The sequence below is a fragment of the Musa acuminata genome, chromosome BXJ3-6 (assembly GCF_036884655.1).
Source record: "Musa acuminata AAA Group cultivar baxijiao chromosome BXJ3-6, Cavendish_Baxijiao_AAA, whole genome shotgun sequence".
NCBI classification, from domain to species: domain Eukaryota; kingdom Viridiplantae; phylum Streptophyta; class Magnoliopsida; order Zingiberales; family Musaceae; genus Musa; species Musa acuminata.
In genome coordinates this window covers 38,202,835-38,217,343 of record NC_088354.1, presented here as the reverse complement: position 1 = coordinate 38,217,343, position 14,509 = coordinate 38,202,835, and the positions used below count along the sequence as shown (strand labels likewise).

Here is a 14,509-nt window from a genome sequence, read left to right as displayed (position 1 = left end):
GTAGCAATAAATAATCGTTCTGAATCCTTCCTTCAATTGCAATTGGGAGATATCTCGTGCTCCAGCTTGCCCCTTGTGATCTCAGGGATATTGCAGTGACAGGGGATGGATATATGACCACAGGAGAGTGGAGTGTCAATGCTAAGGCGTAGGAGTCGATGGGATGATCCGGTGTTCCTTGAGATAGACATCCTTCCTCGTTCATTCTAAATGATAGTGATAAAATATATTTTGAATTTCAGTTACGGCACGGTCCGCATCGCATCACATCCTTGTTAAATTAGCATCGCATTCGAGACCCATACAGGGAGGCACCCCCTCGGTAAGTTCCGCCTCGAAAAGTTCGGGACGACGTTGTATGGTGTCGTTCCGTGCATACTGAGTGACGGTCAAACAACGGTACCATCTCGTCGTGCGAGGATCGATCGCTACGCCAAATTCACGTACGATCGATCCCCGCGCAATAATATAAAAGTCTCTGACCGGCATCTGGCCGGGAGACGGAGAAAAAAAAAAGAAAACAACAACCACTAACTTAATCTACAATGGGCCAAAGTCAAAAACCCCCGACGAGAGCCTTTGTGCAGGAGCTTGGGCACCCCCCGGAGGCACAGTCATCCCAACCGAGATACACCTTCTCAGAAGACGACGTCGATAATCCGACCCTCAATCCAGCCGGCTCCAACACTTCTTCCGATCGATCGAGAACTCCGGACATCGACTCGTTGACCAAACCGTGCTGACTCCTTGTGCATCAGTTCACCAACAAATAGTTTTTTTATTATTAGTATAAGCAGACATGCTCGTTAAATCATGTCAGATATCTTAATAGAATTCAGACCAATAATCACACAAAAATCAAATGTTTAGGAATCGATTCGAATCCAAGTTCAATTTTAGGAACCAATTTGATCGGTTGACGGAGCCAAGACGAGGCGTGCCGTGCAAGTGGCAGTCTCGTTATTTAGAGGTGAAACAAGGTCATACGTGGGAGTTTCCACACTATAATTACTCTGCGACGACTAACCACACGCCCCTATTACACCGCAGCCGTAGCGTACCACTGCCGGCGTGCACCAGCCCGCCTCGATCGATCTCCATCGCCGTATTTGCGTTCGTCCCCCTCGTTCTGAGAGAGAGAGAGAGAGAGAGAGAGATGTGGCGCAGCTGCGTGTCGCGGGCTCTCCGCTTTCCATCGAACAAGGCGTCGATCGGCGGCGCATCGATCCGTTCCTCCCAGTCGGCCTCCAGAAACCTCTCCACCGGCTCGGTATGCGTCTTGATCCGTTATGGTTAGGGTTTTCGTTACATCTCTTTTTTATGGATCGGAGCGCTGAAATCCAACTCGCCTTTTGCTTCTTTTCGAATTCGTTCAAAAGTTCCCTATCTTTGTTGGCATTTCTGTTGGCCTTCCTTATCACGTATGATCGCGATCGTCGTACTCCTTAATCATCTATCTAGCTCTCTTTTTGGTCCCCGAGTGATTTCTGTTTTCTTCCCATCTTCCAGTGATATGTTGACCCGCAATGCTCCTGTAATCAATAGGGTTTTGGATTGTTAAAGCTGCGTCCGCAATAAAGAAGGAGATTGTTGGCATTCCCTTTTTTTGCTATTGGCAACACCTTATTTCATACAACCACTAAAATGAATAAAATATATTTTTACTAAATAGAGCCCCCCTAAATTACCAATCATACCCTTAATTTCCACTACCTTTCATTTATCATATTATATTTTTTTCATCATTTTATGACACTGACAATGAAAATGCTCTGACGATAATAATAATAATAAGGAAAGAAAATAGATGTTTTATGATAAGAGTTGAAAGAGTTTGTTGGAATTAAATGATGAGTTGGGGGCATTTATATCCATTTGTAAAGGGTATCTGAGGAATATTAAAAGTTCTTAAAATGATGTTGTAAATAGCAAAAAGAGGTTGCCAACAGAAATCTCCCAAAATAATAATTATGTTACTAATTAATTTAGTACTTCTTCATCTATTTGGTAGTTTGATACTGTTTTGTTTTGATTAGACTGATTTTTTTTCTCATCATATGGCTTAGACTGATGTGGATTAAAGTGTTATGTACGTTAGACTAATTTCTATCATATAAATGCATTTCAGCTTTTGGTTCTTCTTTCTTTTCTTTGGGTTTGTTTTTTTATGATGTTTACTTAAACATGAGTTAATCCTCATGGCTGCATTTCAACTAATGTTTCATCTGCTTTCTTCTTTTTAGGTTTATTTCTTTGTGATGTTTTCTATAACATGAGTTCATCCTTGTCTTTTAGCTATTTGTTCTTTCTAAAACGCATCTCATTTCTGCTATTGCGATGGCCACATTGATTTCATAGCTAATGACAATTTTTTTCTTTGGCTTGTGATTTAGGATGGGCGGAATTCGTACACCATTGTCGATCACACATATGATGCTGTCGTCGTAGGGGCTGGAGGTGCAGGTCTAAGAGCAGCCATTGGTCTCTCGGAGCATGGCTTTAACACAGCTTGCATTACCAAGCTCTTCCCTACTCGCTCCCATACAGTTGCAGCACAGGTTCTCAAATGTCAAAACCGAGAATCTTCGTATTAAACTTTTCTTCACAAACATTGTTATTGATTATACATCGTGAATTTATCATGAGGACCTATTTATTAAAATGATATGAATTATATAACAAGATAAAAGAAAGAAAAATTGAAAATTATTGCTTTATTTATTTATTTTTCTTTTTGTTGCTTAATGAAAAGAAAATGCTTATAGAATCATTTATATCAACCTATTAAATGACAAATAGGCAATTGAACAGTCATACAACAAAATCAAGACAGAGTTTGTGTACAAGAAAAAGATTGACACCATGATTTGCCTGTCCAACATCCCTATTCTACCTGTCTGGTTCAAAAGATGGTTGAAGCCAAACTCCCCAGCTATTTAGGACTGCAAGACCATTCTATTACCGCTGAGGCAGTTGATCTATATACAGGATCTGCAAGGTCATCTGTTTTCAGGGAACTATTATAGCTGGGGCCTGTTGCAGCGTAGGGGTCCTTTTGTGTCATGATAATCTTTGCCAAGTTGACACTTGGTTACTTAAGTTAACTATCAATTCAAAATGTCATGTCACTGAAAACAAAGTTTATGATAACTATAACTGAGTTCTTTCAATGTCTGTGATAAAATTGTTCTATATGCCACTTGTATACAATTACCATGATAGTTAGAGTGCAGGATATCTGTATTTGGCATTATTAGGTTTGCCTGCAGGATAGACATACTAAAGAAATAAGTAAACAGTTTATATGTTATCTAATTTGTTTTCCCTGCTAGGTCACAATTTTTTAAATCTCAGATTCTCAGTTGGATTTTGACTTTGACAAACAATAAGTTTATCCAAGCATCTAACTAAAAAGTTTAAGTAATATGACACAACGAAATAAAGCATTACATGCTAAAAAGTAAATGAGAAGAAAAAGTTCCTTCTGAAATGTTGATTTACACAACAAGAAGCTGCAATGTCCCATCTTGGCAAACTTCATTCAAAAGAAAAACATCAAGAAGTACTGCTAGTTTTGAAGTGCTGCCTTAACAAGCCAAAAACCTTTTACGTCAATGAGAAAAAAGAGAGAGGAAAATGTAGGATATCTCATAAAAAGTTGTGAGGGCTCAAGTTACTTAAAAAATCCCACCATTTTAGGGTTGACAGTAATTATTCTTGGAATTTGTTGCACTGGGACAAAATCCTTGTCAGCATGCATTCCTATACTGACCAGTGACCACAACAATTTGGAGAGACAGATTATAAGATGCAAATTCCGAACACAAGATGCAAATACACATTCTGTAGACGATACTACCAAGTTTTTCTCCCTATAGATAAATACTGCCAGTATCACTTGCCATACTGTGTGCAACTGGAATAAAAGGTTCCTATTGAGACAAACATAATTGACCTGTTCAGATAGTTGATGATTTTTATAGCATGGATTCTTTGTTTCTGCTTTAGTTGAGCTTGTATGTTGCTAACCATGGCAATACATCCAAAGCAGGGTGGTATAAATGCAGCTCTTGGAAATATGACTGAAGATGACTGGAGATGGCATATGTATGATACTGTCAAAGGGAGTGACTGGCTAGGTAATCAACTTTCTAATGAAATTTGTGTTTGGTACTTTTAAAATTTTTTTGCATGCGTTTGGAGCAGTTGCAGGATATTTATTTTATGGTACGGAAAACCTACATTCTAAAGCAAAATGAGGGCCCATAGTAGACCTAGAAACTTGTTAGGAGCAAAATGAATCAGAACTGGGACAGATATGTATTCAAAGGGCAGATAAACAGCTCCTATGATGGCTAAGAAACAAAGAAATTTTAGTGCAGTGAACAGACAGCAGAGAAATTGCTTCTGCAGAATTATAGTAAATAGATGATGATAAGAGATACAATTTTAGAAGAACAAAACAGAAGGGGAGGGGGAAAAAAGAGAGGTAGAATAAATAAAATAAGTGATTGGCATTTAAAATAAATGTAAACTCACATAAATTTATTCAAATAATGATAAATCACCAAAGGAACAACTTCCTTTCAGAATTCAATTTGACTTCACCTAGGATTCTTGACTGGTTTCTGAAAGGAAGGAAAATATCTTCCTAATTGACCACTTTATATCAGTCAGCTGTATACCTTAAGAAGTTTAAGATCGATTCAAGTTTCTTATTCTAGAACAACCGACAAAATGAGGACTGCCACTATGAGCAAAACTCCTATCTAATTTCAACCTAGAATTTGGTCCAAATACATCAATTCTTCACTTTTTTGTGAATAAGAATAATCGATGATAGTTGCAATGTGAACACTAGAAAATTAAATAACTATGGCTAGTCTTCAAACAACTCAACATACATTTAAATCATACTTTGTCTAGAACTAATCCAGTCCTACTGCTTTTCCAACTTGCATTGTGTCCTCAAAGAAATGTTTTATGGAATACTTGTCTTTGAAATGTAATATTTAACTTAAACACTGTTTTCTCTTTGATTAATATTAAGTTTGCTTGGTCATATTGCACACACATGTATATTCTTGACATGCAATTGGTTTTGTGTTCCATCAGGTGATCAGGATGCCATCCAGTATATGTGCAGAGAAGCACCAAAAGCAGTCATTGAGTTAGAAAATTATGGGTTGCCTTTCTCAAGGACTGAAGATGGAAAAATTTATCAACGGGCTTTTGGAGGTCAAAGTTTGGATTTTGGAAAAGGTGAAAATGCCTTGGTGCTTGTGCATTTCCATTCAGCCAGTTATTGGTACATATTCTTTGGCTCTAACTTCTCGACTTTTTTGGCATTTTAGGTGGCCAGGCATATCGTTGTGCATGTGCTGCTGATCGAACTGGTCATGCTTTACTGCATACACTTTATGGGCAAGCAATGAAGCATAACACCCAGTTTTTTGTCGAATACTTTGCTTTGGACATTCTCATGGATAAATCTGGTAAGAGCACAGGTCATTTATCAATAATTTTGTGTATATGCAGGCGGCACAGATCGAAGATAAGGAAGATGGAGAGATGAGGAAAATAAGTGATGGTAACAGAGTTTTTGGAGGAAGCTAGGTTGGAGGTTGGAGGAAATGAGAAAATCAATAATTTTTTCATTAGATTTTCATTGGGTATCCAAATACCCAAAATGCAATATTTTAATGATAATCTCTTATATTCATTTTTAACTAGTGGATTTCTACCATATATGGCAATATGTAGTTACATAAACAAATACAGGGGCCAGGATGCAATGTTGAACAAAGGAAAGTGTAAATTGTAATATTGAGGAAACACAGGTTGTTAAGTAAAATTTTATTGAAATGATCATTTATGATCTAAATATTGTTAGATGAATACATGCAGAAATTCAACTTATTTTGATACTTCCACGTGATCACATTTAGTATATAACTTGTGTCTTCTTATCTACTTGTTTGCCTTGCAATTGTTTGTCAACTATGTTTCAGGTGCTTGCCAGGGAGTGATTGCACTGAATATGGAAGATGGGACCCTCCATCGTTTTCGTGCTGCCAAGACGATCTTGGCCACTGGGGTACTAATATTCACCATGTGATGTATATTTCCATTTAACAGCAACTTTTTTTTTAATTTTTAAGTTGCATTTTGTTTGTTACAGGGCTATGGCAGAACATACTTTTCTGCGACTTCTGCTCATACATGTACTGGAGATGGAAATGCTATGGTTGCACGAGCTGGATTACCACTACAGGTTAGTCCATTTGTTTCCATGGTAAAAGAAGATGAAGTTTTCAGGCATGCTTGACTGGTTAGTCTTCCTGCAGGATCTTGAGTTTGTACAATTCCATCCTACAGGCATATATGGTGCTGGGTGTCTCATCACTGAAGGTTTGTACTCCGTAGTAGTTATATTGCTTCCAAGTTCTGCTTTCTACAATATAGTTGGTTTCATGCTGATAGTGATCATCTAATGTATATAATAAATCTCGTGAGGCGCACTTCTTAGTTTGCTTTCCATGTACAAATTTTAGAATATTAACTTAGTCTCATTACATTTCCCTATTTCAAATGCCATTTTAGGATCTCGAGGTGAAGGTGGTATCCTTAGGAACAGTGAAGGTGAACGGTTTATGGAGCGGTATGCTCCTACAGCCAAGGATCTTGCATCACGTGATGTGGTTTCAAGATCTATGACAATGGAAATAAGGGAAGGTCGTGGTGTAGGTATGAACTGAATGATAGTTTCCAATATCTTTGTTTGATGTTAATCCTATAACTATAGAGTCAGGTCATATGGTTTTTTCTAATATTCCTCAGGACCACTGAAGGATCACATTTATCTGCATCTGAATCATTTACCTCCGGATGTTCTCAAGGAAAGACTTCCTGGGATATCTGAAACTGCTGCTATCTTTGCTGGTGTTGATGTCACTAAGGAACCAATCCCTGTTTTGCCTACAGTTCACTATAATATGGGTGGTATACCCACAAACTACCATGGGGAGGTACTTTTGCTTATGGAACCAATCCTGAAACTACTTTTAGCTTTTCTCACTGCATGTTTTTAATTATGTTCTACCATTTGTTTTGTTTTCAGGTAGTATGTATAAACGGTGATGATCCAGATGCAGTAGTTCCTGGTTTGATGGCTGCTGGAGAGGCAGCCTGTGCATCAGTTCATGGAGCTAATCGGCTTGGTGCTAATTCCCTTCTTGATATAGTTGTTTTTGGTAGAGCCTGCGCCAACAGGGTTGCAGAGATCTGCAAGCCAGGCATGTCTTCGTAATTCATTTTTAAGTGAGATACAACTGATTGTGTGAACTGAATACCATAAGAAAATATCCTTATGGAATTTGCAGGGCAGAAACAGAAGCCTCTTGAGGAAGATGCTGGAGAAAGGACTATTGCTTGGCTGGACAAATTGAGAAACTCAAATGGTTCACTACCAACATCAAAAATTCGTCTAAATATGCAACGAGTGATGCAAACTAATGCTGCTGTGTTTCGAACTCAAGAAACTCTGGAAGAAGGTAAATCCTCTTCCCTTAAGAGGAAAACTTTTCTCATATTTTGTGTTTCTTGGTTAATATCACCTAGTAACTGTGAATTTTGTATAGTTTTTAAAGATGACCTAATCACATTGGCCAGATGAATATTATTCTGGTGGTTTAAGTGCTAATTACGTTATTCCCTGGCTTTAATTTTAGGTTGTCAGTTGATTGACAAGGCTTGGGAGAGTTTTCATGAAGTCAAAATCCGTGATCGAAGTTTGATATGGTTGTTTATTTTACACACAGAATCCATCATTTATAATTTCACAATTATTTTCAAGGCTTCTGACATTTTCATTTGCTTGTAGGAATTCTGATTTAATAGAGACTATAGAGCTTGAAAATCTTTTGATAAATGCATGCATAACTATGCACTCAGCTGAGGCAAGAAAGGAAAGTCGAGGGGCTCATGCTCGTGAAGATTTTACGGTTGGATTTACTTTTCGAGAGATGCCTGATCAATTTTCTCTGCTTAATGTTGTTTTTTCTTTGACGTTACACCACATGTTCTTTTTTTTGCAGAAAAGAGATGATGAGAAGTGGCTGAAACACACATTGGGGTCAGTATATATATCTGTTTTTCTATGTAAAACTAGCATCTTGACTTTGGATATTTAGAAAGAATGCAAAGTTCTAAAATTACTCCATGGTTACCTTGTCATATGTGCTGCAAATACTTAGTCTAGTGGAAACTGAAAACTCACAAGTTTCCAACATCACTCTTCTTTATGTGGAAATGAACTTTTTATAGTCATCAAATGTCTTCTATCATTATGGCATCAGAGACATTCAACGTGCATTTATAAATTGTGTAGTTGATATGCATGGATGTTGAAATGTGCTCCTAACCCTAGAATTTTTAACATATTGGGAAAATTCAGCAGTTGACCTCATTGTTTGGTTCTCCATAGACTGTTAGATGTCATCTGTATCTATTTAAGGCGCAAAAGCAAAATTGCTCATGTGAATAGCAATGCTTGTGAGGTTATACATTGTTGCTGCTTGGGATTTTGGGCTACTTAGTGGTTCATGTCTATTGAATTTCTGACATAATCCACTTAGAGGGCATTTGCATGATGAATTAGATAATTGATTGCTTAAAAGCTAAAGATTTCCATTGTAACTCATGTCACTTCATGTTTTATTATTATATCTGTATAAATAAATGTTAGTTGAAGACATGAAGTCGTGCTTTAGTACTTTATCTGTTTAATCATTAGATATCATGATTCACAGGATTTGAATCAGTGTTGGTTTTGGGGATCAGGATCAGGATTGGTCAGATTGGATATGTGGTTTGGAATCTGCAAAATAATTTAAAAATAAGAAATTATGTAATTGAAAGAAGAACAAGAATATAGCTTAAAGATTGCTTTGAAAAATTTTATACAATAGAGAATAAATGAATAATAATTTGATGTTGGTCTTCTGAAATAAATATTAAACATTATACAAGAGATATTAGAAAAGGAGAAAGCCATAGGTTGTTAACCTCATAACCTACTCCAGATGATAAATTGTGGCTTTAGGATGTGATCTTGTTTGATAGTGATAGTCACTAGCCTATTATTTCATCTTTCCTCTTCTTTTTTAATCGCTGTTGATAAGCGACAAAAGGTTTTCGATTGGTGAGAAATGGATGGTATAATGAGTTATGACATTCCAGCCAAGAAATTAGGGTATATTCGGACTCTCCTTGGCTGATCAATTGTAAATGGATTACGTGGATATCAGTTGTAAATGACATTCTAGCCAAGGAAAAGTGTTTGATTGGTTGACTTTGAACTGGCAGATCAACTTTGATCCCGACATCAATCAGATGAGATATGGAAGTGGGATTGATTAAATTGAAAATCAACATCCTGTAAAGCTCCAATCTGATCCAGTGGCTTGTACTATTTGGTGAACACACACGGAGTACTTTCTATCTGCTAATTTCAACTCTTGATGTTTGATTAACTTCTGTAATAAAGGTGTGATGTGTTATGATTTACTTCATAGGCATTGCTCAAACATGGTTATGGATATGATCCATTAATGAGCTCCCATCCGATACCTTAGGTTGGCTCGACCAATAGGCTTAATCTACTTTGATGGCTGCATGTCCGGCTGACAAGCCAATATTGTTTAGGTGTGGATCATGAACATCGCATACTGGCATCATATATAGGTGATGTGGTGTGATTTATGGATAGCATTCATATGTCTGGGTGCAAAAGCTCATGCTCGAACTGCACGCATTTGCATATGCAGGCACATGAATTGCTTTTTAAAATCCAACACATGTCTAAGAGAATGTGATACGTTCTGAGAGCTATGGTCTTTCAGTTCAAGTATGATAAATTAGAAGCACGCAGAACATGCCCTTGTTGGTTATTGCAAAAATGCCAGCAACTTTGATTAATCTTCTGATAAAGGCAGTTTGGTGACGTAGTTCTCACCGTATGGAGGTTATCTTGAATAATGGCTTGGACCACGGCAATATGCATATGTGTAAAGGTGCTGCTACGTCAGATTTGGTGGTCAACACTGGATGATAGGTGGTGTTCTTTTTGACAGTTTCTATGCAAAGCTAGCTGGCCTCATGTCAGGATAAAACCTTTGCTTCCAACGGAACAAAGTTGATATTCCTGCAAGTTAGGGAAATTGGACAAGGAAATGAAGAAAGAGAGTCGCACATAATTTTTTGTTTTTGGAATCAGATACAAATTTTTGTAATAGTATATTTGATGGTGCTTTTTTTAAAACTAAGTGTGCCCGGTCGATATGCAACCCTGCTGATCGAAGACACTGATAGTATGCATTTCTATCTGTATTTAAGTAATTCATATTTCTAATGCGACTTTCTTCTTTTCCTTCTTTCCTTTGATAGGTACTGGGAGAAAGAGAAGGTCAGGCTAGCTTATAGGCCAGTCCATATGAACACCTTGGATGATGAAATTGAATCATTCCCTCCGAAAGCACGTGTATATTAATTCTTGGAATTTTCTTTCCGTGATTAATTTTTGACATTTACTTAGTTGCAAGAGTTTCGAGGTGTAATAAATTTGAGAACATTCAACTTGTATCGCATGATTTCCGCCTTCCTTGTTGATCTGTTGCAGAGCAACAATGCATCACAAATCATGAACACACTCCCTTTCTCTATCTCAATAAGAAACAATTTTTATGTTATTATTTACCGTCGCAATAGGTTTTCGTCATTTGGTCCTGTCAGATGTTGCTGATATGATCGATGGATTCATCCATGCTAGTAAAAGTACAATAGAATTCGATCTGCTTCTGTTGTGAAGGATCTTTCGAGTTCTCGAGTCAAATTGAGGTGAGCATAGATAATTCTTTAGCATGGTTGGATTGGAAAGGAATTCTTTTATCTGAGGAAGTTTAGACTTCAGCTCTTTCTATCTATCTATCTATCCGTCTCTCTCATGCTCTTATAAATCACACCTTCGTTTGGTTTCGGTGGATTTGCTCTCCGGCATGCCCAACCCGAGATGGTTTATCCAAAAGCACGCACGCACGCACGGCAGCAGAAAGAATCGCTCATGCATCAGTAGTAGTACTCTTTTAAGAGGACCGTATCCGGGGACCAACAGGCTTTCCATCTCAGCCCTGTACACGGCAACACCAGAGTGCTTTGGCCTGACATGGGTCCAATCTTCCACACAGCTCACGGCTGGGGTCCAGTTAGCGAAGGGCGATGGTCCAAGGAGATCGTTCGAGAGACAGAGAGAGAGCGAAGGGCGATGGTCCAAGGAGATCGTTCGAGAGACAGAGAGAGAGAGAACTCCTGTTGGACAGGACAAGCGGAAAGATGCGCGCACGGACAGGTAGACGGAGACAGCACGACAAGATCTACCGGTGGGGGCAGCACGTTAAACGGTGGAAAGATCCGTCAGATCGCCTCGCCGGCCCCGCGCCTTCTGTTCGATCAGGTGGCGCCCCGCCCGCACCTTCCACCCTTCCCCTCCCCCCTCCTCTTCTTCCTTTGCTGCTAAAACCGATCATACGCTTCTAATTCAGATTTTTCTTTCTTTTCTTCTTCTTTTGTAATCATAGATTCTGATTGTCCAGCGTATAGAATCTATCATAATTTTAATATGGGAAGCGAATGGATTCAAAAATTCCACACTTCTTATTCTCTCTCTCTCTCTCTCTATAAATAAATAAATATATATATATATAAAGATTCGTGGCATGTGACTTGATGTGCAATTAATAATTTAAAATGATGAAAAAAGTGATTTGGTCAACGGTGATGATCATCATGTCACAATTTACATTGACAAATAGATATGAACATTTCCTGATGGATCTTCCGATCACCACATGGGATCTAAAAATAAAATAAGGAAAAGGAAAAAAGCAGCTTGGTTTGGAGAAGGTGAGGACTGCGTCTAAATCTTGACCTGCTCCAAACCTGTGTTGGCGAGCACGAGGCGTAGAACCGGCAACCTGCAGCGCCACCATACCATGTTGCTCTGCATCCTGCAACAACGTGCTTCTCATACTATATGGAGTCCCCACCGCCCCCCGTCCGTACCCCTTTTGCTTTGTTTTCTCCTCCCCCCCCCCCCCCTCCTCCCGCCCCACACACACCCACACACACAACTGACAGCGACATGGATTAGGTGGTCGCTACAAAGTTTCTGAGAGTTTTCTTGACTGTTCACTTATTTCCATCAATCTCCTCCCACCACCTTAGAAAGTATAGGGAAACAGGGAGACGATGAGGAAGAGATTTCATATATGTATGTATAAGCTTTTCCTGGTTTACTCTGAATGACAAGTAGCAGATTTGGCAAGTGAGTTGGTGATGATCTGTGTGGGTTTGGGTTGGGTGTTAACACTTGTTTTGTGATTTGAGGAGGATCAGGAAAGACAGGATATCGGATATGGGAAAGAAGAAAGCCAAGAAGAGATCCACCCTGGAGATCACCGGCGGCGAGGGATCGACGACGCCTCAAGGTACTCCAAGAAAGAGAGGCCGGCCCCGCAAACTAGCAGTAGAGGATGAGAAAGAAGAAGAGGAGGAGGCAGAAGAAGAAGAAGATGATGATGATGATGATGATGATGGTGATTATGATGATCAAGTGGAAGAACCCAAGAAGAGGGAGAAGAAGCAGAAGAGGGTGGAAAGGGTTGCAGGAGAGGAAGAGGAGCAGAAGGAAGCAGCGGCGGCGGCGGCGGCATCCTCTGCTGCGGAGAAGAAGGAAGAAGTCACTGCAGGACCGAGCCAGCAACGACACCAGGAGAAGCCCAAGAGAAGAAGGAGGAGGAAGAGTCGACAGCCTCGTAAGAGTGCTTGAATCCAAATACTTTCATCACCATCTTCGTCCTCCAATTTTGCTTTCTGTTTCCATAACCTCTGTTTCGTCCGGACAAATCCATGCCATGGAACTCCTCCTCGCTTCGTCTCTGCTGTTCTATTTCCTTGCCACATCGTAGACGATGGATTTTGGGTAGTCGACTTCCATCTTTCTGAGAACCGAAACAGTTGGATACGACGCTGTTTGGGTTGGGGTGCAAGAAAACCCAAAAGTCAACAGCAACTCCGCTCCATGTCGTCACTGCCGTCGGAGGTCTTCGGATGTTCCAAGAAACACCAACGATCTTAGTTCTTGGTGCTCGTTAAGTTGACCGAAATGGTTGACCCGAGGAACTCATCCGAGCGCAGTCATGCCGATGGAGCATGATTCAGAAGAGAGTTGAGAGTTGGATCGTTGATGCGAGCAACACACATGCTTCTTCTTCCTGCCACCCCCCACAAGCACGTCCTTCCGCAGCTGTGTTCATCAGGAGCTGCCCCTGCATCATCAGATGCTAAAGCTGATGGGATCGATGTGCGGGAGTAGCTCTTGGTTTAGCATCATCCGATCGATGTTAAGAACGAGTGTGTGAAAGATGTATGAGTTTGCAAAACGACATGTCATCTGCCCTTTTGATTCTTTGAAGATGAGAGATTCGATCCCAAAATCTTCTATCGGCTGAAGTAACTGATATCGATTAGGTTATGAATAGCTGGGAGTCACAATGAATGCATCGTTGATGCACCATATCTCTGCATACACTAAAATAAATCATTTTTTAGAATAAAAAAAGAATAATAATGCAACTCAGATGCAATCCATTAAAGAAAAAATAAATAAGTAATATATATATACACATATATATAAATATAAAGAAGTGAGTGTAAATACAAAATCTTGTAAGGAATTGTTTACCAACTCTCTAGAAAACATAAGACTTCTTGTGGTAGATATTTGGGTTTGTTGATAATTTAGGAAGTCATTAATTGCATAACAAATCCTTGACTTTTTTTCTCTATCTACTTTATTCTTTTGATAGATTTATTTGTTTAATAAATTGAAATGGAAAGTTTGAGAAATGTGAAGGAAGATAAGAGGCTCTCTCTCTCTCTCTCTCTCTCTCTCTCTCTCTCTCTCTCTAGTACTACTTTTTGTTTTGTTTGTAGATTAAAATTGTTTTTTTTTTTTTGTTCTGATTAATGTAGTTAAGTTGTAATGAAAAATCACAGGAAGTTTGGTTTGTCAGATGAAAACTTAATTGAAAAAAAAAAAAAGGATATGGAGGATGAATGTTAATAAAAATGATAAGAGACGCGCCAGGTAGGGGTCGAACCTACGACTTTCTGCTTAGGAAACAGACGCTCTATCCACTGAGCTACAGGCGCTGCACATTCTGTTGGCATCTACTGCTCGATTTTATTTACTATTCTTTATATCTGATGATTGCACACGCTAATGAGCAGTCGACGTTTACAATATAATTCGAACTCCTGTACCCGTGCATGCATACATGCATGCGCGTATCACGTGTTATCATCGAGTTATCTCCTCGCGGAAGTCCGCATGAAAATATGAGCTTGATGGATGACCAATTTTCCGATGCCAACCCTGTTGTTACCAAAACAA

The 14,509-nt window shown here is 39.1% G+C and overlaps 2 protein-coding genes and 1 non-coding gene across 3 annotated transcripts; 2 read left to right on the top strand and 1 right to left on the bottom strand.

Annotated features, from left to right (window-relative positions):
• The first annotated feature begins 1,035 nt into the window (after window positions 1–1,035).
• Window positions 1,036–10,751, top strand: LOC103989592 (succinate dehydrogenase [ubiquinone] flavoprotein subunit, mitochondrial). The gene is made up of 16 exons (XM_009408476.3): window positions 1,036–1,270; window positions 2,394–2,558; window positions 4,052–4,139; window positions 5,116–5,262; window positions 5,355–5,495; window positions 6,012–6,097; window positions 6,182–6,274; window positions 6,348–6,411; window positions 6,604–6,747; window positions 6,841–7,028; window positions 7,121–7,295; window positions 7,383–7,553; window positions 7,731–7,800; window positions 7,883–8,003; window positions 8,097–8,134; window positions 10,447–10,751. The coding sequence occupies exons 1-16, from the start codon at window positions 1,157–1,159 to the stop codon at window positions 10,547–10,549; spliced, it is 1,908 nt and encodes a 635-aa protein (XP_009406751.2). The 5' UTR covers window positions 1,036–1,156; the 3' UTR covers window positions 10,550–10,751.
• Window positions 10,752–12,469: 1,718 nt separating this feature from the next.
• Window positions 12,470–12,883, top strand: LOC108953111 (uncharacterized). The gene has a single exon (XM_018827460.2). It carries the CDS (start codon window positions 12,470–12,472, stop codon window positions 12,881–12,883), a length of 414 nt encoding a protein of 137 aa, XP_018683005.2.
• A 1,312-nt stretch (window positions 12,884–14,195) lies between these two features.
• TRNAR-CCU (transfer RNA arginine (anticodon CCU)) lies at window positions 14,196–14,268 on the bottom strand. Its single transcript has one exon. It is a non-coding gene; the product is annotated as a tRNA-Arg (tRNA).
• Between the last annotated feature and the right edge of the window lie 241 nt (window positions 14,269–14,509).

Coding starts and splice junctions, on each gene's coding strand:
- LOC103989592 (XM_009408476.3), top strand. CDS start 1,157: ATGTGGCGCAGCTGCGTGTCGCGGGCTCTCCGCTTTCCATCGAACAAG. Junction 1,271..2,393: donor GAAACCTCTCCACCGGCTCG/GTATGCGTCTTG, acceptor CTTGTGATTTAG/GATGGGCGGAATTCGTACAC. Junction 6,098..6,181: donor AGACGATCTTGGCCACTGGG/GTACTAATATTC, acceptor TGTTTGTTACAG/GGCTATGGCAGAACATACTT.
- LOC108953111 (XM_018827460.2), top strand. CDS start 12,470: ATGGGAAAGAAGAAAGCCAAGAAGAGATCCACCCTGGAGATCACCGGC.